At 34.3% G+C, this 25,855-nt stretch overlaps 3 protein-coding genes across 3 annotated transcripts; 1 reads left to right on the forward strand and 2 right to left on the reverse strand.

Moving 5' to 3' along the window:
- Positions 1–575: 575 nt before the first annotated feature.
- Positions 576–1,953, reverse strand: LOC110811471 (ethylene-responsive transcription factor 5-like). The gene has a single exon (XM_022037988.2). It carries the CDS (start codon positions 1,871–1,873, stop codon positions 764–766), a length of 1,110 nt encoding a protein of 369 aa, XP_021893680.1. The 5' UTR covers positions 1,874–1,953; the 3' UTR covers positions 576–763.
- A 6,043-nt stretch (positions 1,954–7,996) lies between these two features.
- ERF-1 (ethylene responsive element binding factor 1) lies at positions 7,997–9,168 on the forward strand. The gene has a single exon (XM_022037958.2). It carries the CDS (start codon positions 8,123–8,125, stop codon positions 8,927–8,929), a length of 807 nt encoding a protein of 268 aa, XP_021893650.2. The 5' UTR covers positions 7,997–8,122; the 3' UTR covers positions 8,930–9,168.
- Positions 9,169–15,252: 6,084 nt separating this feature from the next.
- On the reverse strand, positions 15,253–25,021 carry UCH3 (ubiquitin C-terminal hydrolase 3). The gene is made up of 9 exons (XM_088217686.1): positions 24,734–25,021; positions 23,999–24,130; positions 23,800–23,844; positions 23,066–23,171; positions 21,061–21,119; positions 20,904–20,978; positions 16,256–16,304; positions 15,930–16,006; positions 15,253–15,646 (listed from the first exon to the last, which is right to left on the reverse strand). Exons 1-9 carry the CDS (start codon positions 24,806–24,808, stop codon positions 15,560–15,562), a joined length of 705 nt encoding a protein of 234 aa, XP_088073812.1. The 5' UTR covers positions 24,809–25,021; the 3' UTR covers positions 15,253–15,559.
- Between the last annotated feature and the right edge of the window lie 834 nt (positions 25,022–25,855).

Consider the following 25,855-nt stretch of genomic DNA (forward strand, 5'->3'; position numbering starts at 1 on the left):
GTGGGTAGGAATATTGTTGGTGCATGTATGATGAATGTGATAGTGTAAGGAAGACTTTTCCTTAATCAATATATATATATATATATATATATATATATTTTAATCTTCTTAAGTAATAATTTTAACTTCTTAATGGGTCAGGGCATTATTTTAATTGTTTCGAATTTAATTATTATTATGTCAATGAAGCTGATACGCCAACGACCAACAGGAATCATGCATGGTCTTGTATAATTACGAAAATAGATAATCTAGCCTGGTCAACGTTTGAATTTATAATTCAGTATCAATATATATACACATATCTGTTATAATTAAATTGTACGTTTATAAATGTAAGAATATTCCAAATTATAAACAGTTTGCTATTTACTTTTAGCATGCAAAGGTGGTGACATTTATTATATATCATTCAAGTAATTGTTTAAGGATATTTACTGAAATTACACATATTTTTATTAATTTTCAATAAAAAAATTTATTATTAATTATTACAAATACACGTTTTCGTCTTAAAAAAATAAAAATAAAAATAATCAATATCTACTGTTAATTAAAGTACTCACATTCACGAATAAATAAATCAGCAATAATTTTCTCAATTTATAAAAAAAAATATGCACAAATCACAATCTAAGAAATTCCACATCTTCTCTCCGGAAAAAAAAAAAGAAAAAGGAAATTCCACGTCATCCGCTTTTTCGGGCAGTCTGACGTCAAGAAAAGTCAAAAAAAAAAAATAACAATAACAAATTCGAATTCATCATACAACCATCAACTGTGGAAATCCTAACGGCGGGTGGGGCGATAACGGCGACAACAGAGGTACGTTAAATAACCCTTTTACGTCACCATCCCAAACTTCCATCCATTTTGACGGCGTCAGCGGCCCATCCTCATCCCTTCCCCTGATGACGTCATTCCCCGTCTTTGCCACCTTCTTAGCTGCTCTCTCCTCGCCGTCCTCCTCCCTTGGCCGTTTGTTCTCCCCGCCTTCATCACATCTCCCTGCTTCGAGCGGGAAGTTGAGGATTGCCTTCGAGCCGCGCAGCTTGAACGCGGCTCGGTCGTAGGCTTTGGCGGCTTCAATGGCCGTGTCGAAGGTCCCGAGCCAAATCCGAGTTCCTCTCTTGTTCGGGTCTCGTATCTCCGCCGCGAACTTGCCCCAAGGCCTCTGCCGGACACCTCTGTAATGTCTTTTTTGTTCAATACTCGACCTCCTCCGCGCTTCCCGGGCTTGATCCTGTTCCGGAATCGGGTTTGTGAACTGGATCCACTCAACTTTGTTTGGCAATGAGATTTTCAGTGAGGGCTTTCGGTTCCATTGAGGGCTTGAACTTGAAGGAGTCTCAGTTATCCCCTGGAAATCGAAGAAATTGTTCGATTGAGAGGGGATTTGAGGTTTGGAATCAAATTCGAAGAACTGCTCGCTCGATTGAGAGCTCAAACTCGAAGGAATTTGAGGCGTTGGCTCGAAATCAAAAGAATTGTTCGATACACAAGGTTGGAACTCAAATTCCAGGAGTTGTTCGTTAGAATTGGTGGCTTTCGGGGTTGTTAGATCGATTATTTGAGGCTTAGATTCAAACTCGAAGAGATCGCTTCCACTTTCAGCAAGATTTTGGGGCAAGTGGAAGAAATCAGCGGTTTCATCTAAGCACTGGAATTTAGAAGCCGCCGTCAAGGAAGATCCGGAGCTGGAAGTTTGTGAATAGGCAGAGCTCGAAACTGAAACTCCAGGCTTCGCTTCACTCATCCATGGAGTTGCTGCAAAACTCAAAAGAGAATTAAAGCAACTTCCGACAGGAGAATTTTCGCCAAAGAGATGCTTCTCAATAGACTCAAGTGTCATCACTTCATTTGGTGTAGCCATAACCAAAAGTGGAAGTTATTTGGAAGAAGAAGAAGAAGAAAAGCTCAGGTTTGAAAATGCGAAGAGGATGAGAGTGGAAAGATAAATATATAAGGAGAAACAATTGAATTATTTATTTATTTATTTTTTCTTTTCAAAAATAAATCTGAAATTATCAAAAGCGACTTTTCTAAGGAGCTTCCTCCAGGCAGGGAAGAAACAAAGAAGACGACCCTGTTTTACGCTGCGGGTGAGGCGTACGTGTACCTCATAAGCTCCTTTCAATTTCAGCGGTTAGATTGGATGAAATCTGTAGTCTCAAAAGAGTTGATTTTGAGGGCCGGCGGATGAGGTACCAACAATATTCTGTCGCACGTATTCAAATGTAAATGTTTTGTCCTCTTTCTCTTGTCTGGATTTTGTTTCTAGGATGGTTCCAAAAAGTGCACGCTTTAGACAAAAAGAAAATTATTAGTTGGTTATTGAAATTTAGTGGGTTAACAATTAATTAGTATAAGATTCGTTTGATTAGTATGATTAAGATTTTGTATTAAGTAATAAAAATAAAATAAATTGGGTTGCGGATGAAGATAAATCTTAGGTTTGAATATCTGGTCAGATAATGTGATTGAAGCTAAATATATACTTTTCTAGAATCCTAAAAACATGGCCTTTTTTTTACTGTGTAAGAAAAGAAGTGGTTTAAATGTCGCTGTAAACAGAATCTTTGTGTCTAAATTTGCTTAGTTTTTTAATTTTCAGTATGCTTGGATTTGGTCCTAGTGTGGATTCGTGTGTCAACATTGTTTGTATTCGAAGACCAAAAAAAAAAAATTAGGATTCAAAACTTACTTTGATTATCAACTTAAATATTTAGAAGCCGGTTTTAAATTAACAGGGATTCCTGTTCCACGCTTAAACACCTATCTGTAAGTAGAGATGATAGAGGAGCCACAAACTTTTCTTTTAATTTCTTTTTTTAGATATTGGTACCACCCAATTAACCGTAGACAGACTTCATCTTTTCGTGAACTCCTACCTACCTGCTGCATGCGGTGGTAGTTTATGGTTTAACCACGGGTTAAACAGATACTACACATGCAATACCCATGTGTTCATGCATGAAAATGATTGACGGTTCATCCCAAAATGAGAAGATTTGTCTGTGATGAGACGAAGTTTTGACGTAGTTGCAACTTGAAACCAAAGGAAGAAAATGGGAAACAGTCAAAGATTTCAGTTTTATTTATATATCTTGGGTCTTTGGTCTGCAACCCTCAACCACTCTCAATATTAAATGTAAATTTGAGAATATGGACCCTGGGGTAATGGATGAAATGTCTTTTTGTGGTGGAGTAAAGTTGAAGATTTATTTATGGGGAGCAGAGGTGCTGATCAGTTGATAAGTTTAAAAGAGAGTGGCATTTGAGCTACCAATGCGAAAAGAGGATTTGGATGAAATTCCATACATGCATGTGGAAAGGTAAAATTTTTAGGTTTTAATTGACTCATGCACGATTGATGTTTCTAATTTGCAATTGATACGTGGAATGAGCATGACCATCTCCATAAGTAACAGTTTATATAATTCAGAATTTGTCTCAAAAACTTTTTCACATGATCCTCCTATTGGTATTGAATTTGAATTGGGCCGATTTAGTAAATATTGGGACAAGCCCATTATTCTCTATTTAATAAATTAACATAAATAAAAATAAATTAATTATTAAATTATTTTAGTTTTTAACTTAATTTTAATTATTTTTATTTGCATAAACCATTAAAACTCAGTTTAATTAAGTAATTGTATTCGCTGATAAAATTATCAAAATTTTCTCTCTTCAAGTATAATACACACAATGAGTTTATAAAAATTCATCAACATCCTGAAACTTTTTTATTAAAAAAAAAAAAAAAATGAGAAGAAAAACATGTACTACGTACATATGCATGACGCTGATCTAAGTAATTTACGACCACCTTCGCGTGCAGCAGCCATTCAAATATATTACGTTCATTGCATCTTTTCTATGCTATATCTCACACACACACACATATATATATAATATTAATCAAGTTTCTCTTAGTAAATTTCATGCTTATCCTTTCAATTAGCAGCAGCCTTTTTATTATCTCCCCATTATAGCATATTTAATTATCTGGCCTAATTTAATCCATCTATAATATTAATGATTGATTACTATTTGTTTAGATATATATATATATATATATATTTTTTTTTTAAAAAAAAAAAAAAAAAGTTATTGGGATTGGCTAACTACTAAACCTTTAGTTTCTTTGATTTTATTTATAACATTAAGCTAATTAATATTATAATTAGATATGTGATCATCTTTTTGGGGACCGTGTGTAGGCATTAATTAATTCTATATGTCATTAGACTTCTTCTTTCCTAATGGCGGCATTAACTAATTTCAGAGCACATATTCCATACGCCATTATATGTACTAGATTTTAATTTGTCAAATCGTTCAATTTTAGTTAAATTTTGATTCTAATTAAAATAATATTATAATATTTTCATTTTAATCTTTTACTTATCCACATATTTATTATTATTATTATAACATGAATGGATTGATTTAACTAGATATTAAATATTGAAATTATTATTAAATTCTAAGTACAGATCTTGATTTCAAGTGTCGTCATCATCGTGACAGTAAGAATTGTGAGGATATACATATATTTATACATAGAGAGAGAGAGAAATCAAAAAATTTGAATTTACATTTATTTTTAAAGAATTAAATCGTACTTACTGTCACCAGTTGAATTAAGTTGACCTCTCCAACTCACTGGATTGATCTTCATAATATAAATTGAATGGACTAATTTTCCCATTTCAAGACTACATAAATTTTGTATACCTTGCAGCTCCTCTGTATAATGTATTAAATCCCAGTGTAATTAAATGCACAAGTCGGTACAGCAGCAGTGTTTTAATTGGAATTTCATTCCTTGATTTCAACCACTAGTTTTCAAATTGGCAAGTGGGTGGATATATTATATTATAATGGTGGATTAAAGCAAATCTAATGAATAATAGTTGTTGAAATTAAGCACGTGAGGAGTTTATTATTATTATTATTAAATTTGATTAAACATAATTGCTGTACAAGGAAAGTAATTACTAATTAATTAATTCTTTTGTTGTTGATGAGAAGGACAAAATCGAGAGACTCAAACATTGCGGTTACAGCGCACGTGTAGTACTTGACACGTGCTGAATATTCGTCGGTCAAACCTGGACTTGACCCGATTTTCAAACCGCTGACTGTTATGGAGCCGCTTCTTGACGTGCAACGCAGTCCCTCCTCCGACTCCGTGCTTCGCTATTAATTACAAAAGACTTTAATAATTTATATTTATTTAAATATTATAATTTAGTTTAGTAAATTAAATACATATGTTAGTTTAAAAATTAAACACGCGAGAGATATCTGTAAAACATAAAATTATAATGGTTTAGTACAAGTTAACAAATTACTATACACACACACCAAAAGTTACGGTTAGCACTTTATCCAATTTAAATTATTAAGTAATTTTTTAAAATATTAAATAAAATAAATTACTGAATTATTTATTATCTGTTAACTGGAGCATTCCCTCGTCCGTGACTATATATTAAACAAATATGCCGCCATGTTAAATATTTAATTTGTACTAATTAATTATGTTTTAGTGGCCTCCAAGTAGATAATTATAAAAAGTAATTACATCCACCCAATAAGGTTTAATAACAAAATCTAAACACACGAGGAGAAAGGTAGGCTGATTAATTAAATTAATTTTAAGTAATTAAACAGTAAACAAGCGCCAGCTTCGTTGAAGGGAGAAAAAAACAAAACAAAACAAAAGGGGATGTAGAGGGAGGCGTGGGTCCCCGCCATACGCCCATTGACTTTTTGGGAAGACTTATCCACACCACAAATTTAATAAATTCCAATGCATTGTATCCGTAAACCCAAAAAAGCTTTCACTTTTGTTCTTTTTGCTTTCTTTCTTTACTTTCTTTCCTCGCCGATTATTTCAGTAATCGTGTCTCACAAAACAATTATTTTTTTCTCTTTTATATTAATTTTTTTTAATAACAATCATTTTTAAAATAAAATAAAACTGAAGCAACAATAAATTTATAACAATAAAATAAGTGCTTGTAAAAATAAAATAAAACAATAGATATTGATATTTACTAATATCCAACATGTCAAAAAATGAAGACACAACGGGCTCCAAATGGGACAACACAAGTATATTTAGTGTGTGTATATGTGTATTTATTTACGTAAATAGCTTCACACTGAATGAGGGTTGAGAGAGAAAGAATTATGTGTGCATATGTGGTGTATATATTCATTTTTCTTATGCTATAAAAATTTATTTTCTCTTTGTGTCCACAATTTTAGAAGAAAGAAAAACTTAGAGAAGATGCCAATTAGAGTTTTTTTTTTTTTTCCCCTCAAAATGCCACCATTTTATCTTTATCTTCGTTTTTATTTTTTTTCGTATCGAATATAGTATCATATTCGCGTTAGAGAATGAGAACTACCACCAAATAGTAAACTCAATCTCCTTCTAAAATTTAACTTTTTCAAGTAGAATAACATTCGATCATTCTTATAAATTCGGGATCCGTGCTAATAATACAATTATTAAATTTTAATAACTATCACACTTAAATAATATTTAATAAACATGTTATGAGAATAAAGAATAAGCAAAATTTTATTGATTAAAACTTAAAAGAACCAACATATTTGAATAGTGTACTCATAGAGTACTGCCTCAGATGCAAGGATATTATTATTATATTAATATAAAATACACTATCAGTAGATATCAAATCCAACATCTTTTATATTTATATTGCTAATTACTTCTGAATCTAGCTGGAATAAAGATATGCACAAGACAACGCTTCCAGGGTCTACGAGCCAAAATAAACAATTGTTAATTTTAATATAAAATTGTAATACTTAAAGTATTTATTTCTCAAAATTCAAAGCACTTTTTAAGGAACTGTTTAACTATGAGTTGATTCCAAGTTACACTTGTAGAGGATTACAAAATATAACAAGGACACTAGATAATGAAACTTCTCATGAGAATAAACAAATTGTATAAAAAATTAAGCACAAATATTGTTGATTAATCTTTCTCTAGCTTGAATGAGATTTACTCGATTGTGGAGGAAAAATCTCATTAGATAGTTTTTTTAATAGAGCATTGGCTCTTAACATCAGGAGTTCAAATAAAAATATAAAAAGTTATAGCTCAAATCGTAAGAGATATTGTTGTTCACATTGTGTAAAGTGGTAAATTACTAGTTAAAATATGCTTTTAAGTCAATATAAATAAACTTTTGTGTTTCTCTTGCAATATGTCTAGACATAACATAAAAGGTTGTTATAGTTACAAAATTTCAACCAAGTTAACTAGTAAAATTGTCAAATTTGTCAAAAATATCTTTAAGTAACTTAAAAAAATTTAAATATATGGTAAATTCAAAAAATGGTAATTTATTAACTATTGACATTCTATTCTCAATAATTTATTAATTTTTAGACAACACGATCATATAAAAAAAATAATATAATGGAGATATATATAACCATACTTACATAATTCATGAATAAGACAGACTACTACTAATCCAATATTAAAAATGATATGCAAATCCACGTATTAAATGTTAGTCCTTCTACTAATACCCTCCTTCTTTTATTTTTATTTTTTAAAAAATTTCAGATTAAAAGGCTGGCGATTTTTTCACGTGCAAGTTGAGCGATTATTTGTCCGACAAGAGAGGATGCAAAAATCAAATTCTTGCTTCCCTATGACTCATGACGTCATCACTTCCCCTCTTTTTTTTTTTTTTTTTTTTTTTTTATAATAAAAAACACGTGACTAAATTGAAATCCCTCATTTTTGCACAACCTAGAAATTTCACAGAAGAAACCACCAGCTAAAAATAATTGTTTTTTTTTTTTTTTGAAAAAAATGAAAATAATATTTATCACAATGAATAAATTAATCAATAATTTCAAAGAAAAAAACAAAACAGTCCCCCGGCAGATGCATGTATCTATCTCCCCATTATATATATATATATAATCCCCTTTCTTCCCTATCCTACCAAGATTCACTTCATTAATTTTCCCAATTTCAATTTCCATCTCATCTTCTCTCCTCCCTCTCTCTCTCTTAACCCTAAATTCACTGCAAATTTCCCTAACCCCAAACATGTCTCATTCTGATTATGCTCTCTTAGATTCGATTCGTCAGTTTTTGCTCGACGATTCCGATACTCGACTCGCTGTTTCATCTGCAAATTCAGCTAATACAACTACTTGTAATCCCCCTGTTTACTGCAGGACCTCTAGTTTCAACAGCTTGTACCCTCTCCTCACTGACAACTGGGGCGAACTCCCGCTTAAAGAGAATGATTCCGAGGATATGGTGGTTTACTCCTTTCTCCGTGACGCCCTCACTGTTGGCTGGGTTCCATCTCTCATCTCTGACACATCTGATAATTTCGGTTGCTCCTCGAGTTTTCCGCCGGTCAAGCCGGAACCGCAGGATAATTTACCGGTGCCGCCGATAGAGGTCCCGGCACCTGCGGCTGCTGCGACGACTCACGCGCCGACGGCTAAGGGAAGACATTACAGAGGGGTGAGGCAGAGACCGTGGGGGAAGTTCGCGGCGGAGATCCGTGACCCGGCGAAGAACGGAGCTCGGGTATGGTTGGGAACTTACGAGACAGCCGAGGACGCGGCTCTAGCTTATGATCGAGCCGCTTATAGGATGCGTGGCTCCCGTGCTTTGTTGAATTTTCCGCTGAGGGTAAACTCCGGGGAGCCGGACCCGGTGAGGGTGACGTCGAAGAGGGCATCGCCGGAGCCATCTTCGTCGTCGGAGAGCGGGACGCCGAAGAGGAGGAGGAAGATAGCGGGTGGGTCGGTCAGTGAAGCCCGGTTGGAAATGGGAAACGGACAAGTCAAATGTGAAGTGGGGTCGTGTACGCAAGGTGAGCAGCTATTGGTTAGCTAAGCTGACGTGGATGCTGATGTGGACAGTGAATTTAGTTAACCGGGAGGTGATTAAGAAATGGGGGGTAGGTTTTATGGGGAATTCCCATGATTTTGCATATTTTTAATTTAAAAGAAAGAGGGGATAAGATAAAGAGTTGTGTTTGTATTGTGAATAGGAAAAGTTGTGAAATGGGAAATTATTTATATGTTAATTTAGATTAAGAAATTAATCAAATTGGATTAGTGTTTTGATGATAAGATTAATGCCCCTCCTATTCGTCTTCTTACCAATTTTCTCTATAAAAGTTTTGGTAGTCTTTTCAAAATTGTATCTTTTTTAACATGATTCAACTTATTTTTTCTGATTACATAATCATGAGAAAACTATTTTACCACTTGAATCAACTCCTTGCATAAATTATTGTGTAATCTCTTCCTTTATCCAAAAAAAAGAAAAAGAAAAAAGGGGCATTTGGTTCTATTAATATATATAATGATGTGATGTTATTAATAAAATTTGTTAATAATTTAAAATAGTAATGTAATTTCAATTAAAAAAAAAAAAAACAAATAACGAGTGAGTTATTCATATATCTTAATTAATTAATTAATTAATTTTTAATAAAAAAATAAATAATATGAAAATTTTGAACTTGAATATTAAAATAATATAAATATAATTAATTAATTAATTAAGAAAAAGGAGAGATTAGAAAAGTTGTATGTCCTCCTGCCTGAGGGCCGATTTAGCAAGATAATGGGCTCCTTGGAAATCCAGATTGGGGGGTTTTAGTGACACGTTGATGTTAGTTAGTTTGGGTGACGTCATCTCCTTTGACTTTCAAAGTTTGAACTCATGGTCTTTGACTTTTCAGCTCCCCCCCCTCTGCTTTATTCTGACAAATCAAATCCTGACGACCTACCAATTATTATTATTGCATACGAGTAATATTTAACAAAATAATAATTAATTTTTCTTACGAATAATTTCCACACCAACAGTGCTTTAAATGGACCTCTCATCACATCAAGCACTCAAAAAAAAAAACATAAAACCCCTTCAGGTTGGATTGACTTGAAAGTCAACAGACTTCGTAATGGAAACACCTTTTTCATGTTTTCTTAAAACTTCTGTACTTCATTTTCATCAGCGGCTGCCAAAGCTCTTACCTGTACTTCTCTTTCTTTTTCCTCTCTACATTCAGTTAGTCACGGTTAAAAATAACCTTGGGTTGCTCACTCTATGCCCCCGGCAACAACTCTTTATTGTAAATGTTACCAACTCTCGGAATTTAGACTCGAGATAATTAAAATTATATTAGTAATAAATTTATACATTTTAAATTTTAACTTTTTTTAATAATTTTGAACATATTTTAAAAAATTAGGGACGAATTAAAAATAAAATAAAAAATTAAAAAACTGAAACAAAAGTGAAAAAAAAATTGAAAAATGACTACATAGGACATCCACATCAGTAGCGCGGCCAGTCGCCGTGCACCGCGTGGGAGACTTGCGGATATGCATCCACACAGGAAGTCACGCAGATAATCCACGTGCCGATCGATCCAACAACCCAGAGTCACTCCCGCGCGTATGAATTGCCCAAATTTGTTTTCCTTTCAAACATGATCGAACGATCCTGATTACATTCGATCATGCGGTCCTGATTTGCTTCCCAAATAAGATGGATCTAACGGCTGAGATTGAGCCACGCATCCTCGAACAGATAGTCCGGATTGAAGGATACTCATATTTCACTAAAGTTCTAACCCTAGCCGCAATCAGCCTGCTGAAGAAAAAGAAAAAGTGCGGCCGAAAAAGAAGCTGGCCACTGTCACCGCCGCATCGGAACCCTCACTGATGTCGGAAAGTGAGTTTTTTCTTCCCTTTTGATTCACATTTCGATTCTAAGCCATCCCAAACCCGTACGGGTGCTAAAAAACCAAAGGAGGAGAAGCCGAAAACAAAGAGCGGAGCTCGACCGAGCCGCTGCACCCGTAATCCAAAACCCCTCCGATGAGCCCGAATCCCCTTCCTATTCCCTTATATTTTTTGACCATTGAATTTCTGATTCGTTTTTGGTGCAGGGCGACCGAAGAAAAACCCCAACCGCGAGGGAGTAAAAGCGAAGTTGCCGCATCGGAAACCTCACCCACTGGTAAGTCTCGACTTTTTTCTTTTTTCCGCCAACAGAGGTCTCCTAACCTCAAGTTTTGCAGGTTTTCGCACAAAGCCGAAAAAAACTGGCCAGACTGAGATGAGGCGCCGTCGTAGGCGGCGGAGCCAGTGCCGTAACCCTAAACTGGTCCTAAAAAATTTTAAACCATTTTTTGGCCGTTCTTCGAATATTTTCGAGATATTTGACGCGTGTTTTAGTTTTCATAGAAAAATCCAAAAAATTCAAGAACCGAGAATCGCCGGAAAGTGCAGTAAAAAAAATGGTGTTTCAAATACAGATTCGGGGTAAGAATCTCTCATCATTTTTTTTGTTACGGTTAATTAAAATCTAATAAATAATAAATGATGAAATTTGAAAATATTGATAACTCCTGATTAATTAATTACAGGTCACCGATGTACCCGGTAACTGGTCAGTGTATAATTATCATAATTTATCTATACTGCTTATTTATTACTATACGGTTTTGTTTGCTTACCGCTACTACGTGCACTTTAATTTATTAGGTTTAATTGATTTCTCACTTATTAATTTACTCAATCATTTTATCCCTATTAGTTAATTGGTTTGAATAAATATTTTGATTTTGCCTTCTTTAATTATCGTGTATTAAATTACATTGTCTATTTACTTATCATCCTATTGTTCTGTAATTATAAAATAAGATTGCTGCATGTAATGGGTGGCTAAATGATGATGTGGATATGTATGTGTTAGTTAACGTTATCAAACCAAAACGCTTACTGGGTGTCATGGAAAAGAGTGTATGGACCCGGTACATAGGACAAACTCTACCGTTGACATTATTTCGGTCGAACGGGACTGAGAAATCCCATACTTGAAGGAGTTGAGAAGTATTTTGTTCATACTCATATCGGATAGGGTATTAAGGTGGTGTTATGTTTGATACTCATTACCGAACGGGATATGAGAATAGCCGGTTGATTAATAAATTGGATATTAAGTCCATTTGTAGTGAGAATCCTTATGAATTCCCAGCGGCACCGGTAAGTAAGTAAATAAGTAAAGTCTGATTACTATTGGTTACTTAGAGTATATAGTATATTGCTATATTGATTATTTCCCTCATAAGTAGTATTTGAGAACTTAAAAGATGAGTATAAAACTAATGTTTTTAAATTAAATAAATTTACCTAAAAGAAAATAGTTCAATTGGTTATTTTGCGATTTTTACCAACATTTGGTGTTCTGTATCGGTAATTTTTTTACTGGGTTACTATATTTCATTTTTCTTTATTAACCATTTCAGATTAAGATGACCAAAATCTGTACTCTGAACAATAAGAAAGTTAGTAATTAAAGGTCACATCTCGTTTCCTACCAGTTGCACGGCGGAGGTCGACCCCATAGATTTCTAGTTATATTTTTATTTTTATTGTTTTAATTTCCTTTAAAAAATATTCTTATATTTCTATTAAGTATTTTGATTAAATTTTGTAAGAAATGTAAATTTTAAATTCTTAATTGCTTTCGCTAATATTTTATAAATTTCAAATTTATTATTTAAATAAATTTTAAGCTTTTACAGTTTTCATGGCTTTCACCATCCATTAATTCACGTTTGGATTTCGTCCACTTGAAAACACTAAGCTCTTCTTGCTGGTAATCTGATACGAGAAAATTCCCTGCAAGACTGTTGTTTGGCATGGAAATAGAGGTAAACCCAGTGGAGAAAGGATCAAAGGTTGAGCTTAGAGGAGGTCTCATGCTTAGTGACTTAGAAGGCCGAGTCATATGGAGGGAAGAAATTATGCGCCCCGTTTTTTATGCCGCCATGCTAGAAACTGGAAACTTCGTTCTTGCTTATAATGACTCTTTTTATGCACGGCAGAGTTTCAACCATCTGACAGACACCATCTTGCCTTCTCAAAAACTTGAACTGGATGGTAGCTTGTGTTCTCGACCATCAGAATTTAACTACAGCAAAGGAAGGTTTGAGGTGAGTTTCTTAGATGGTGATCTCCAGCTAAGTCCCGTGGTCTGGCCAACTGAGTTTCTTTACCCTTCATGTTACAGTAAATGCTACATCAAATGCTTCCAGGCACGAGCCAGCCAACATTTATACAGTAATCAGAACAGAGGAGATTTCCCAACTTCCTTGGTGGAATGTAGATGTGAATCCTGCATCAAATTATTATTGAGCAACGCTTGATTACAATGGAGTTTTAACACAATATGCTCACCCGAGTTCAAGCGATTCACAGTTGTTCAACGTGTTCCTGATAATATTTGTTTTGCTATAGGGAATGAGTTTGGTAGTGGTGCATGTGGATATAACAGTTTCTGCATAATTGAACATGACAGACCCACTTGTAAATGCCGAATTAGGTATTCGTTGATGAATCCAAAATGACCAGTTTAGTGGCTGCAAACCCAATTGATGATGAGTTACAAGACCCTGAACGTGTATGAAATGCAGGAGCTTCAAGGGGTGAATTGGCTGTTTGGAAATTATGAAAGACTTGCACCTTTTATTACAGCTGAATGCAGAATGTCCTGTTTGCATGATTGTTCATGTGCTGCTGCCATGGTCGGTTCCTCTGGGTGTTGGAAGAAGAGGCTGCCTCTTGGTGATGGCAGAGTAGAGAATGGTCATACAAAAGCTCTCATAAAAGCCAGAAAAGTAGTTCCTTCTCCAAATTGCCGGTCAATATCTACGAGGAAGAATGATCAAGGCAGGAAAATTCTTCTCGAATCTCTCAGCATCTCCCTTGCCATTAGTTTATTTTTTGGCAATTTTTGTCTGATTATTTTTCTAAAGCACAATAAGGGAAAAAAAGAGGCTTCCAGAGTTCAATTTTAGTGACAAATCGACAAAGTTTACTTTCAAGGACGTTGAAGAAGCAACAGATAATTTTAAGGAAGATATGGGCAGATGCTCTTTTGGCGTTGTTTATCAAGGTATCTCCAAACTGTGTTCAGAGATTCCAATTTCTGTCAAGAAGTTAGAGTTGTCCCCAGAAGGAGAAAAGGAGTTTAAAACTGAGTTGAAATCAATTGGAAAGACATGTCGCAAGAATCTGGTCCTCTTGCTTAGATTCTGAGAAGAAAGACCTTGGTACTTCAGCTAGTTTTCTATTCAGACATCACTTACCTGATTGGAAATTAAGGACTGAAATTGCTTTGGACATTGTAAGAGGACTTGTGTACTTACATGAAGAATGTGGCAGCCTCATCATCCACTGCTATATAAAGCCTCAAAACATACTTCTGGATGAGCAATTCAGGATAAAGATATCTAATTTTGGATTGACAAAATGGTTATTGTCTGATAAAAGTATAACAAACACTATGATAAGAGGAACACACAGATATGTGGCTCCTGAATGTTCGGGAGTTACCTATGATAACTAAAGTGGATGTTTATAGCTGTGAAATCCTTTTGTTGGAGATTATTTGCTGCAGAAAGAATGTGTTATCCAAGTTTGATAAAGAAGATCATACCATTCTAGCAGATTGGGCCTATGACTGCCATGTCGAGGAGAGATTAACTGTGCTGGTTGGTGGTGATGAGAAAGTGTTGTTTGACAAGGGCAGGCTACAGAGGTGAGTGATGGTAGCATTGTGCTGCATTCAGTAGGATCCTGCAAGGAGACTTTCTACAAAGATGGTCCTGCACATGCTGGACGGATTTGTTGAAGTTCCTGTGTCACCCATGCTCCCTTCAGTTTAAATCTTTGACATATAAAATGATATGCACAAGTTCATACATCGGATTCCTACTAGCTAAAGATCCCATACTGGCTATATATTACCATGCTGGAACTGCCTTGTCCCACGGTATGATGCAGGCAGTTCTTTTGCTGGATGCACAATCATGCAAGAAAGAGTGTTTTTCGATTCCGTTAAGCCTTCCATGTCTTGTTCCATCATGTTAGCAGTAGCAATGTAGTTGTCTCTATAGTATTTAGAAATAACATAAATATGATATTATATGATCAAGTTAACTGCTAATGTTGTAGTTCTTGCTGACTTTTGTTTAATTTGGCCCCTTCAGGCCTTCTAAGTCTTTTGTTTTTCTTAGTTCCATTTCATTTCAACCGCTATCATCTTCATACAAGGCATCAATTGATTCACTCATTGATGCTTTTTCTTAGCAAATATGAAAAAGGGGAAAAAGAAGGATAACTCATTCATCATAGCTGCCAAAAATTCAAATTGCACTATATTCATGTTTGGGTTGCACTTGAACCATGCTAGTATTCTCTGAGCACAAATCAGATTTCCTACAAATGCAAAGTCAATTCTGCCCTGCTGTCTCAGTTTGTCTGGCCTTGTCCCATTGCCACATATCCACATCATTTCACCTATTATTGCTCCCAAACATGCACAACCAGAAAAACAATATACTTACTGATACGTTCGTCAACATCATTAACTCATTACAAGAACATTACCCATTTCCAAAGGACACCCAGGAGGTCTAGTTGTCAACTAAAACACATCTCAAACTTTCTTTGATATTGCAATTACATTGAAGTTGTGCGAGTCAGGATTTTTCTGGATCATGCTCTTTATGACTTTGGCTGCATCCTGTTACAAAAATGTAGAATACTGTCAAATCAGCAAAAATTAATCAAGTAACAGGAACATACAGGGCGGATGCCATCAAGGCCCCACAACCAGGGTGAAAAACAAGCTAAACATGGCAATAGTCAGTGGCTGGATAATTATATATGAAACTTCATATTTCCCACCCAGCCCCCACTCGACATCATATTGACAAACAACACGCATGTGAATATAGATAAAGATGCTTCCCAGTTCCTTAATCAGGCCAAGATGGATTTGGCAGCCTAATGTGAGAAAAAAATACCTGCAGTAAACTGCCTGGTGTTGTAGCACCGTGAGATATTGGTCCTGACTTTCTTCCATCAAGTTCATAAAGTTCCCCTGCGATGTAAGTAATTAGAAAGGATAAGGATGGAAAGAAAAAGAAGAAGATGAGAGAGCATGAAATAGACAGCTTGACTGCAAGCTCTAAGTAAAGCATGTCTAATAAATAAGGGTGCACAGAAAATGAAGAAGATGAGAGAATGAAATAGACAGCTTCACTGCAAGCTCTAAGTAAAGCATGATAATATACTCTGCACAAATCAGCTCCTTATGAGAGAGAGAGAAAGATTTCTAAGGAGCATTTACCATCCACGCAAGTGAAGCAGATAAAATGAGTGTCCACATCATCTGAAGTCTGTGTCAAGAAAAGTTGGTGAGTAAAACCAAAATGTTGACCAACAAAAGAAACGTAAAGATTTCAAAGTTTGGTATATGAAAACATTTTTCAATTTTCATTTTCTAATTCATAAAAATCATGTAAAAGATCTGTATTTATGGAACAATCAACTAAAACAAATAAATAAATATAGAAAAACACTAAAAACAACATTTTAAAATTTTTCTAACTTCATCATCATTTTTACTCTTATTCTCTTCATGGTTAACTAATTTATAATGTTTCTATGAATGAAACACATATAAATTTAGAAATTAAAACTAAAAAATGTTTTTATGTACTATCTGAAGCCTAATTCTTCCATTAACATCTGTTTTTTTTTTTTGCTACATGATATTTTTTATTATGGCAGACTAAGCTGCAACATGTTCGAACCAAGCTCTCCGATAACAAATGGAAGAGTCCAGATCAGTGGACCAAAATGGTTCGGCTTCTTTTACTAATATTTGAATTTGAACAAAATGCAGAAATACTAATCTAAAGTTCACAGGCTATGGTGTTAGGCATTAAAAACCATTCACAGACTAACATTCATCATCCATGAATTCAAACCATTCACAAAGATGGCTCAAGGAAGGTGAACAGTTTTTATTGTGTTCTTGCTCACATCCAAACCAGAAACCTTTCTGACAAAATGAGCAGCTTGTGTAGCAAGAACTGAAATCAACAGTCCTGTTTCTTCCAAACAAAATCCCACTATTTAGTGTGAAAAACAATACCTATCCATTTCCCACGAGAGCCAAAATACTGGTCACCCATTACATGCGGATAAACTGTTCAAATTTCTTTTCATAGAACACAAGCTTTAACTGATCTCATCTTACGCTATATTCTGACAACTTTTTCTTTTTTTGCTGTTGAATAGGATATTTTCTTATTTTATTATTTAAATTACTTTATTATTTAATTAGGTAATTTAATGTAATTAAAAATTTACTAGAATAGGAATATTTTTCTATTAGTAGGTTAAAAATTTTATAAATACTTTTAAGTGTAACAATTTAAAGGGTAAGAAATAAAATTATTTTTTATCCTAAAGTTCAACATGGTATCAAAGCCAAAATAAAAACTATTTTAAAAGATTTTTTTCAAAATCCTAAAATAGCAAAATAGGCTGAGTAGAAAGAGCCAGATCAAAAGAAAGGGAGATTAAAAGAAGAGAGGCCAGATCAGAGGAAGAAAGAGAGTAGCCAGCCTCCACCGCGCATAGAGCCGTGCGAAGAGAGAGCCTTGGAATCCGTCTTCTTCAGCCACGCACAAAGCCGCGTTCACCTCAAGCAAGTTCTTCTTCAGTCGCGCGCAAGGACATTTAACCCCAAGTCTATTCTTCTTCAGCTGTGCGCAGAGATGCGTGAAAAAATCGATCAACCCAGCTTCTTCTTCCGCTGTGCGCAGAGCTGCACGAAGAGCTGCGCAAAGTGGTTCTCCTTCCTCCGTGCGCAGAGCCGCGCAAAGTGCCGAGCAACCAGCTTCTTCTTTGCTGCACGCAGAGCCGCTCGACAGAAAGCTTTTCTGGCTGCAATCTTTACTTTGCGCAGATCTGCCTGAGTCGAGATTAGACTTGGGCCGAACCGAGTTCGAGCCCTTTTTGAGTCAATTTTGAGCTGGTTTTGACCCAATTTCGAGCCGCCGAATCTGAGCCCTTTTTGAGCAGAACCGAGCTGTGCAGCTGCCTAACATATCTGATTCTAGTTTGCAACTTGATCTACAAATTGGGCATGAAAGATATCCAGCACCAACTTGATGGAAGATGTTGAATAAGATATTTTTTTATTTTATTATTTAAATTACTTTATTATTTAATTAGATAATTTAATGTAATTACAAATTTATTAAAATAACAATTTCCCTATTAATAGGTTAAGAATTCTATAAATATTTTAAATATAACAAGGTAAAAGGTAAGAAATAAAATTATTTTTCTTCTAAAATTCAACACTCGCTTTAACTTTTGGTTTTTGCACCTAAAACCATACTTTTCATGGTCCAAAATAAATGTTAATGATATCCTAGCCCGCAATAACAAATACAAGCAGATGGGCTAATCTATTACTCTAACCTATTTGTTTTCTTTTAGTTTCAACTGTAATTTAAAATTTAAATATTCAGTTATACCAGTTTCTAATTAAGTCAGTTATCAGTTTTAGTTTTTGTCCCTCAGTTATGGCCGTTGTATGTCTAGATAGAATAGATGGCAATGAAGAAATAAAAACTCAAGTTTTGTTTTTGTGCAGTCTCTTACTCAAGATCATCACTGGGTACTGTTAATGAGCCCAAACTATAAGCCAGGAAGGAGCAAGATTGCAGAAGCAATCTGCAAGTTCCTTTTTCTGATTTTTTTGTTACAAGTCCTATAACCAGATTTGCTATCACAACAGGGAATATTGGGGGATCTTTTGCTCCAGCAGTTTGACTCCCTGATATTAAACCAGGAGGATAGAACCTAACACCAACTGGAGAGGGAACAAGATCGGTCAGCATTTGCTGCACAACAAAAGATACCTGGGCATTTGGATATTTATGACATGATCTCTCTATACTGTCAGAATCCAAAGTAGAGTAGAAGGGGTAGTTTGAATGGTGGAAGACGGAGAAGGAGGGTTTGAAGGACAGATAACCATGGATGCCCTTCCTTTTGTTCCAAGATATGATGGAACAGCGTTCCTGCTAGACAGCTGCTCAGGATTGTAATATTACAACAGAAGAGAATTAAGGATGACTTGCTTAATTTTGGAAGAAAACACACCTATGGTTTTTGAAGTTAGAAAGGGATCGATCAACCAACTCTTCAGATGGTCTCAAACAACAACACATTTTGCAGTCTAGACCTCCTACTAGGAACAATTAGTTGGGGGAATTGGCAAAATTAATACGACTAATTTCCTTTTTTTTTCTTTGATAAAAAAAGAAGTTTTTTATTGAGAAGAGGAGGAAAACATTATAAAGAGAATAGCAGACAATTTATCCAATTGAAACTAAAGAAAAAAGAACAAAACAGATAGCAAAAGTAAATAACACCAAAGAGGTAATATATCACATGACTATAGCATCCCCGCTCCTATAAAGGACAGTAAAGGAGATGTTAAGAGTATTTCCCATGAACGACAAGTGGAAAAAAAGATAGAAAAACAAGTTGAGGAATCGCATGAGCAACAAAGCCTAGAATGAGACAAAGATGTAGAAAAGATAGGTCCCAAACATGATTTTGGTGACGATAATCCTGAGATCAGTCAACATACTTCATGTGAAGATAAAATCACTTCTACTGGTAGTGATCCAAGAAGAAAATTGAAAACAAATGTCAATTTATGAGTTTGTCCTACCTTCTTTGTTTAATCAAACTCAATAATGTCTTTGTTAGCAAAATTTTTTCCTTATACGAGCAAAAAGCTAAGAGATTGTCAGGACTGAATAATTGGCACCAAAGTATCTCAGTTAGTTATGTTCGTTAACATGATATTTTCCTAATTACTTTATTTCCTTATTTCTTTATTGTTCTTTTCCCTTTCCTGAAATTTGGTGATAATTGCTATTAGGAAAGGGATGGTATTACAGGCTGGAACTCCAGCTGTAGCCATACCATTCAGTTGTTAAGGCTGTACCAGGCGGGCATGATACTAATTGGGTATCCAAATGATTATTCATTATAGGGAAAAATCAAACAAAATCACCCGATCCTCTCTAACATTTTTCTCTTCCTTTTCTCTTCCTTTTTACTCTGCTATCCTTTTCCCTAAAATCTCTTCCCTATCCAATCCCACCATCCAACATCCCAGGACAAAACATGGCCACCTCACGAGTCAGTTGCCTGATAGAGATCTCCAACAGAACTTTTCAGACCTTTTTTGGACGAGTTTCTTTATTCTTCAATTCTTTGAAACTCAGGGACGAGTTTTCTTTAAGTGGATGAGAATGATGAAGAGAAGAATTACAAAAATACAAATTTAATTATCTAAATTATTAATATTTATCTTAGATTTACATTCTTAAGTAATATTTTAGTATTATTTAATTTATATTCCTCAGAAGTTATGGTTTATATTCTAGATTAATTATGATTTATATTCTTAAATATTACGTCTTACATTTTTTATTTAAAAAAAAAACCTAGTCTAGTATTGGATTTCCTTTTTTGTAATCATTGTTCTTCTAGGCTTGGTTTAGAATCACTAGAAATATGTAAACCCAATGAGTTGCAGAGTAGATAACTCTTATAAATTTTATATTCTTCAATAAATAATTTCTTTTTTGGTGGATTCTAGAATTTCTCATTTCCAACTGGAATCCAGTATAACCCTAGTGAATTCTAGGTTCTTTGTCTAACTTGGGTGTTATAAAAGCACCATCATAAGCTTGAATGAGATCAAGCAAACTTACTGCTTCCATCTTGCATCACCATTTCTGTATAGAAAATTGATGCAACTGTAACTTAGGGTCAAATAATTAAAAGTTGTCACTTATCATGGATACAGTATCAAAAGTTATTAATATCCTTTGAAATATAAAACAGAAGACCTGCCATCTTCACATCCCGTCTTCAAAATGATTAAAACATACCTCTGTATCACCAGCTGTTGCTGCTACTGAGTGAGCAACTTCCATTTCTCTGTCATTCTCAAGATATGCTGCCCTCTACAGGAATATATTGGAAACATTCAACACAAGCAGGAAAAATACAGAATCCAAGAGAGAGTAAAGAAATGAAGAATAGAACCTCCAGTGGATTCATGCTGGCAGTGGAGTTGAAAAATTTATCCAAGAAGGATCCCTCAACTGAAAATGACAAAGAAAGCCAAAGAGGAAAAGAAAATGTAATGAATGAAATGGAAACAAATTTATCTAACACCACTAAGGAGCAGAATATAGCATTTGGTTCATAAAGACTATGGATTTCCAGGATGCATGACCCAGCTAGAAGCAATACACTACGCCAACCATTCTATACCAGCATTGGATAATAACAACAATGATACTCTCCGTGGCACGGAAGTAGCTTAAATCAAATCTCTCCCACACCCTTAAAATTATTAGTTCCATGCATTTAATTATATGTGAAGATACAACGAGCAGCTTGGAAAGCATATGGAGATCAAAAGATCATGATATCCAGAAGATACTCATTTTAAATCCCACTGCTTTTTGTTTCTCTTTAAAGGGGAAACAGTGACGAATGTTGTGAAGACATCAGGCTCTGAATTGTCACCTGCAAACTGCATAGCGGCTGGAAATGATGTCAAGTCAGCTTCGCATTTTTAAGAGGGAGAGGATGCACAGTAAAGCTGGGTTGTATTTGCTCATACCTTCTTCATCATTGTCTCTGTTATTTATATGTTCTACCAAAAGGACTATGGTGTATAATCTTTTTGGCATTAATTGGGTTATTCTTGGGTCAGTGAGAGAGGAATTGTGGGCTTCGGAGGGTTTATGTAAAAAGAAAAAATTTGTAAAACTTATATTATTGACTATCTTTTGGGTAATTTAGAAAGAACGTAATAGTAGGGCTCTTGATGGTATAGAGGGTGAGTGGGCAAAAATTAGGGATAGATGGTTTCATCTTTTTAGCTCATTAATCTTAGGTCATGACATATACATGATGGATGATTTTAAGAATGTCATTGAAATGATTACTACTTTGTAATTTTTGTACATGAGTGACACTCCCTTAATGCTTTTTAATATACTTTTATACTTTCTGTTTTTAAAAAAATGTTCTACCAAAGGGTTGCATACAAACTTTAAGATATTTCCAATTCTGACACTTTTAATCTTTGCTAGAGTAAATATTCTACAAATAAAGTTTTTCAATCTATCTTCCTTGCATTTTCATATTAATGCATCCTAAAGGCTAAAATCTCGTTGCTTGCTAAGATAAATTATTCAGGCTATGATTATCCTAAAAAAGATTTTCCAGGTTGGCAGCCTGTGGTAGACTGGTAGCATATAACATTAACTTCAAATGCACTCATGAGAAACGATATTCAATGCTTTATTCAATTCCTTAGAACTAAGCCTCCCATTGATGAATTAACTGGCACCAATCCCATCTTTGAAGGATAGAACGAAGCATTAAATTGTCACCTGCAAACTGCAGAGTTATCTTCACAAAGCTAAAGTCAGCTTCGCATTTTTAAGAGGGAGAAGATTCAAAATAAAACTAAGGTTGTATTTATTCCTACTTTCTTCATGGTTGTGTCTGTCCTTTATATGTTTTATCTGAGGCTTGCATGCAATTTTTAAGGTATTATTCCGGTACCAAAATTTTTAACCTTTGCTAGACTAAATATTCTATAAATAAAGTTTTGCAATATATCTTCCTTGTGTTTCCACACAGACACTAACACATCCTAACAGGACATCTTATTGCTTGTAACATAGCTTATTCCAGGCTACAATTATTCTTCAAAAAATATTCCAGGTAGTGGGCCTGTGGCAGAGAGGTGCCATGTAACTTATTTAATCCCATCTATGAAGGATGTCGATGAAAAGCATCAGAGTTAGTCAACCAAGCTACCAGCCCAAGCTTGGAGACGTAAATTTTTTCCAGAACCAGACTGGTGCACAAGGAAAATATTAGGACAACAAATTATTGTGCCAGACTTGAACAACATTTCCAAAGCTTGCTCTGGACAAGTATACCTTTTTTTAAGGGCATAACATTAAGACAATTATATACCAGCTAGGCACCTGACAGAAAAAAGTAAGGAATCCACACAACTTACCAAGCTTTACTTCTGATTTTATATTCCCAACAGCATGAAGAAGTCCAATTGTACCACAGGCATTCCCCACTGTTTGCTTCATGAAGTAAACCCTACTGCTAGTATCCTAAAGGCAGAGGCCAAAGTAAGTGGACTAAATATAGTATATTTACTGCACCCTTGAAGTAGAACACTCTTTGAGGAAAAACTAAATAGAAAGTAGAACAAAATATATCATGCGATACCTTACAACTAGGAGTTAAGGAACATGAAAAGCACAGGATTATTTTCATGAGATGCAATATTGCACTACATGTTGATGATAATAAAATATTCTCAGTTCAAGCAACATTAAGCTCATACAGCTTCTTTTATTACAATTTGATTATAGATGGTGGAAAATGACCAAGCACTCTATCAATGGGAACCAAGATAAGCAAGGGGAAAAACTCTATAGATGGATTGCAAAAACTTAAGCAAAATTTTGTTGGGGGAACGTGGTTGATGGATTTATAGCAAGATTAATAAAAAATTTATACAGAATCTCACTTTTCGGTGATGCTTCTGGTTCAGCACTAATGTTAGATTTGCATAAAAGAATTTCCAGGCAGACCTAATGGGGCTTAAAAATCTTGAAAACTCACTTAATAATTGAATAATTGCAAGAAACCTTCCATGATGTGCAAGAAAAAAAATGGAAACAAGAACAGGAAGTCCCAGAAAATAAAAAAGATCCAAAGTATTATCGGAATGACCTCTTTCTCATTTTCCTTTTCCTGCAGTATTCTCTCTTCCTCAGTCTGAGAAAAAAAAACAGAATTTCATGCAAATTAGCAGGTGAAGACGTCCTCACCATGAATAACAAGTAAATGGGATATTGAGAACTCAAGATCAACAACAACCCCCCATATGCCGAAATAAAATCAGGAGGGAACAAGTTCTGACTAAACAAACCTTTGAGGTGATAGGATAAAGAAATAGAACAGCAAGTACAGGTTTCGGAATGATTTCCAGCAGTTCTTCATCCAAGCCATATACATCATAGCATTCGGCCGTATCTGGTAGAAGACCCAGGCCCCAAAGGAACTACATCAAACATTAAACAATGTTATATTAAACTGGCATTCACATCACTCTTCAACAAGAAAAATTCAACCTAAGGCTTAAGTAAAGAAATATTGAAATGAAAAATCGCAAAAGCAGTATTAATCAATATGGCGAAGTAAGCACAAAAACGATCTTTACATTCCTAGGAATCGTGATATCTCTTGCCAATCAAATACAACTAAACCTTTGTTTGAAATATGTGAACAATACAATTTTATTTATTTTGCAAACAGTATTGAAAGAAAAAAAATCTAATACTTTTTTTGGAAAAGAAGACAACCAGTAAACGAAGCCAACAGTCTCTCTCCTGTATCTGATGTCATTTATTTTTTCATTAAAACAGTAAAAGAAAACGAAAGTAGAAACAAGAGAGTAACACTGATATCAGTTCGAAATCTTCAAACCAGAAAATCATTTCAAAAGTGGATAAATAAATAGTATCAGATAAAGAGACATTATCAAACACATATTTTCAAAAATGGATAAGCAAATACGGAAGAATTATCGAAAGAAGATCAAATGGAACCTAGGGATTTCGTCGGTTTAGACTAGAGGAAATTTCGAGGAGTGAATTAGGGTTACCTGGTTCATGACATCGGGGTTAGCTTCGAGAGGAAGCCACCTCTTAGCAGAAGGCGTTTGGCCTACAGTAGCCATACTTTTCAACTCTCGAGGAAGTGAAATGAAATGAACCTGTTTGGGTTTTCAGCAGAATGTGATCGACCGTTTATCTTCCACGTTGCTTTATATATAGGTTTTGGGGGATAGTGACGACAAAACTTCACCTGTCCTGCGGAACATTGGATTGACACTAACCAGCTAAGCAAGATTCGCCCCACCGTTAACCGACCAAGCGAAATGCATCTGCCGATGACAAGGCAATTTTGGAATAAAATGATAGGCGAAATTCATTCTATTTAAATTAATAAATTTAGTATTTTTTAGAAAATAAAAAACTAAAACTATTAATTTTGATAAAGTTAAATATATTATTTTATCTAGAAGTTTTAAGTAAAATTTATTATTATTATTTTTTTATAAAATCTTTATATGTCATACTTAAATTAAGTATATATTTTTAAATAAATTAAAGTTATAATTAAAAGATATTAATTATGAAAATTTTAATTAGAAATATATACATATATATTTAGATTGTATTTAGTTCATTCTTTATTTATTTTCTAATTTAAAATTTTAAATTAATTTTAATATACAAAATTATAGTTTAAAATAACGATTCCTCTTCTTCAAAATTATAATGAAAAATTTGGTTATATTAAAGTTTAAATTGTCATTGTTAGACTAATATGACGAGACAAAATTATATGGAACTCCTTTAAACCATTATAAAACTACTATAGAGTTTGAAGAACAACAAAGATCACACTCTACAAAAAATTTTTTCTATCCTTCGAAAAGGAGTTTGAGGATAGTAACTGTACACAATTGAATCGAAAACCATATGTAGTTTCAAATAGTCAGTAAATCAATTCCAAACATGCTTTATCAATAATAAGAAAGCAAAGAAGTCACGTTTTACTTAGGTTAAGGTTAGCAAAGAATAAAGTTTTATTTATTTATATCACATGATTCTGGAACAAACTTTTGATGCTGATATGTCAAGTATGTCTTATTGAGTTTAAAAGATCAAAATTAAAAATCTTTTTCTAAAAAGATTAAAATAAGATTGACTTATTTTAT

The sequence above is a fragment of the Carica papaya genome, chromosome 4 (genome assembly GCF_054855325.1).
Source record: "Carica papaya isolate Zhongbai chromosome 4, ASM5485532v1, whole genome shotgun sequence".
NCBI classification, from domain to species: Eukaryota; Viridiplantae; Streptophyta; class Magnoliopsida; order Brassicales; family Caricaceae; genus Carica; species Carica papaya.

Excerpts from the sequence above, each read along its gene's own strand:
- LOC110811471 (XM_022037988.2), bottom strand. The coding sequence starts at position 1,873 with ATGGCTACACCAAATGAAGTGATGACACTTGAGTCTATTGAGAAGCAT.
- ERF-1 (XM_022037958.2), top strand. The coding sequence starts at position 8,123 with ATGTCTCATTCTGATTATGCTCTCTTAGATTCGATTCGTCAGTTTTTG.
- UCH3 (XM_088217686.1), bottom strand. The coding sequence starts at position 24,808 with ATGGCTACTGTAGGCCAAACGCCTTCTGCTAAGAGGTGGCTTCCTCTC. Across the intron at positions 20,979-21,060 it reads CCAGCATGAATCCACTGGAG|AGGGCAGCATATCTTGAGAA; the intron begins GTTCTATTCTTC and ends ATATTCCTGTAG. Across the intron at positions 16,007-16,255 it reads CTGCTTCACTTGCGTGGATG|GGGAACTTTATGAACTTGAT; the intron begins GTAAATGCTCCT and ends CTTACATCGCAG.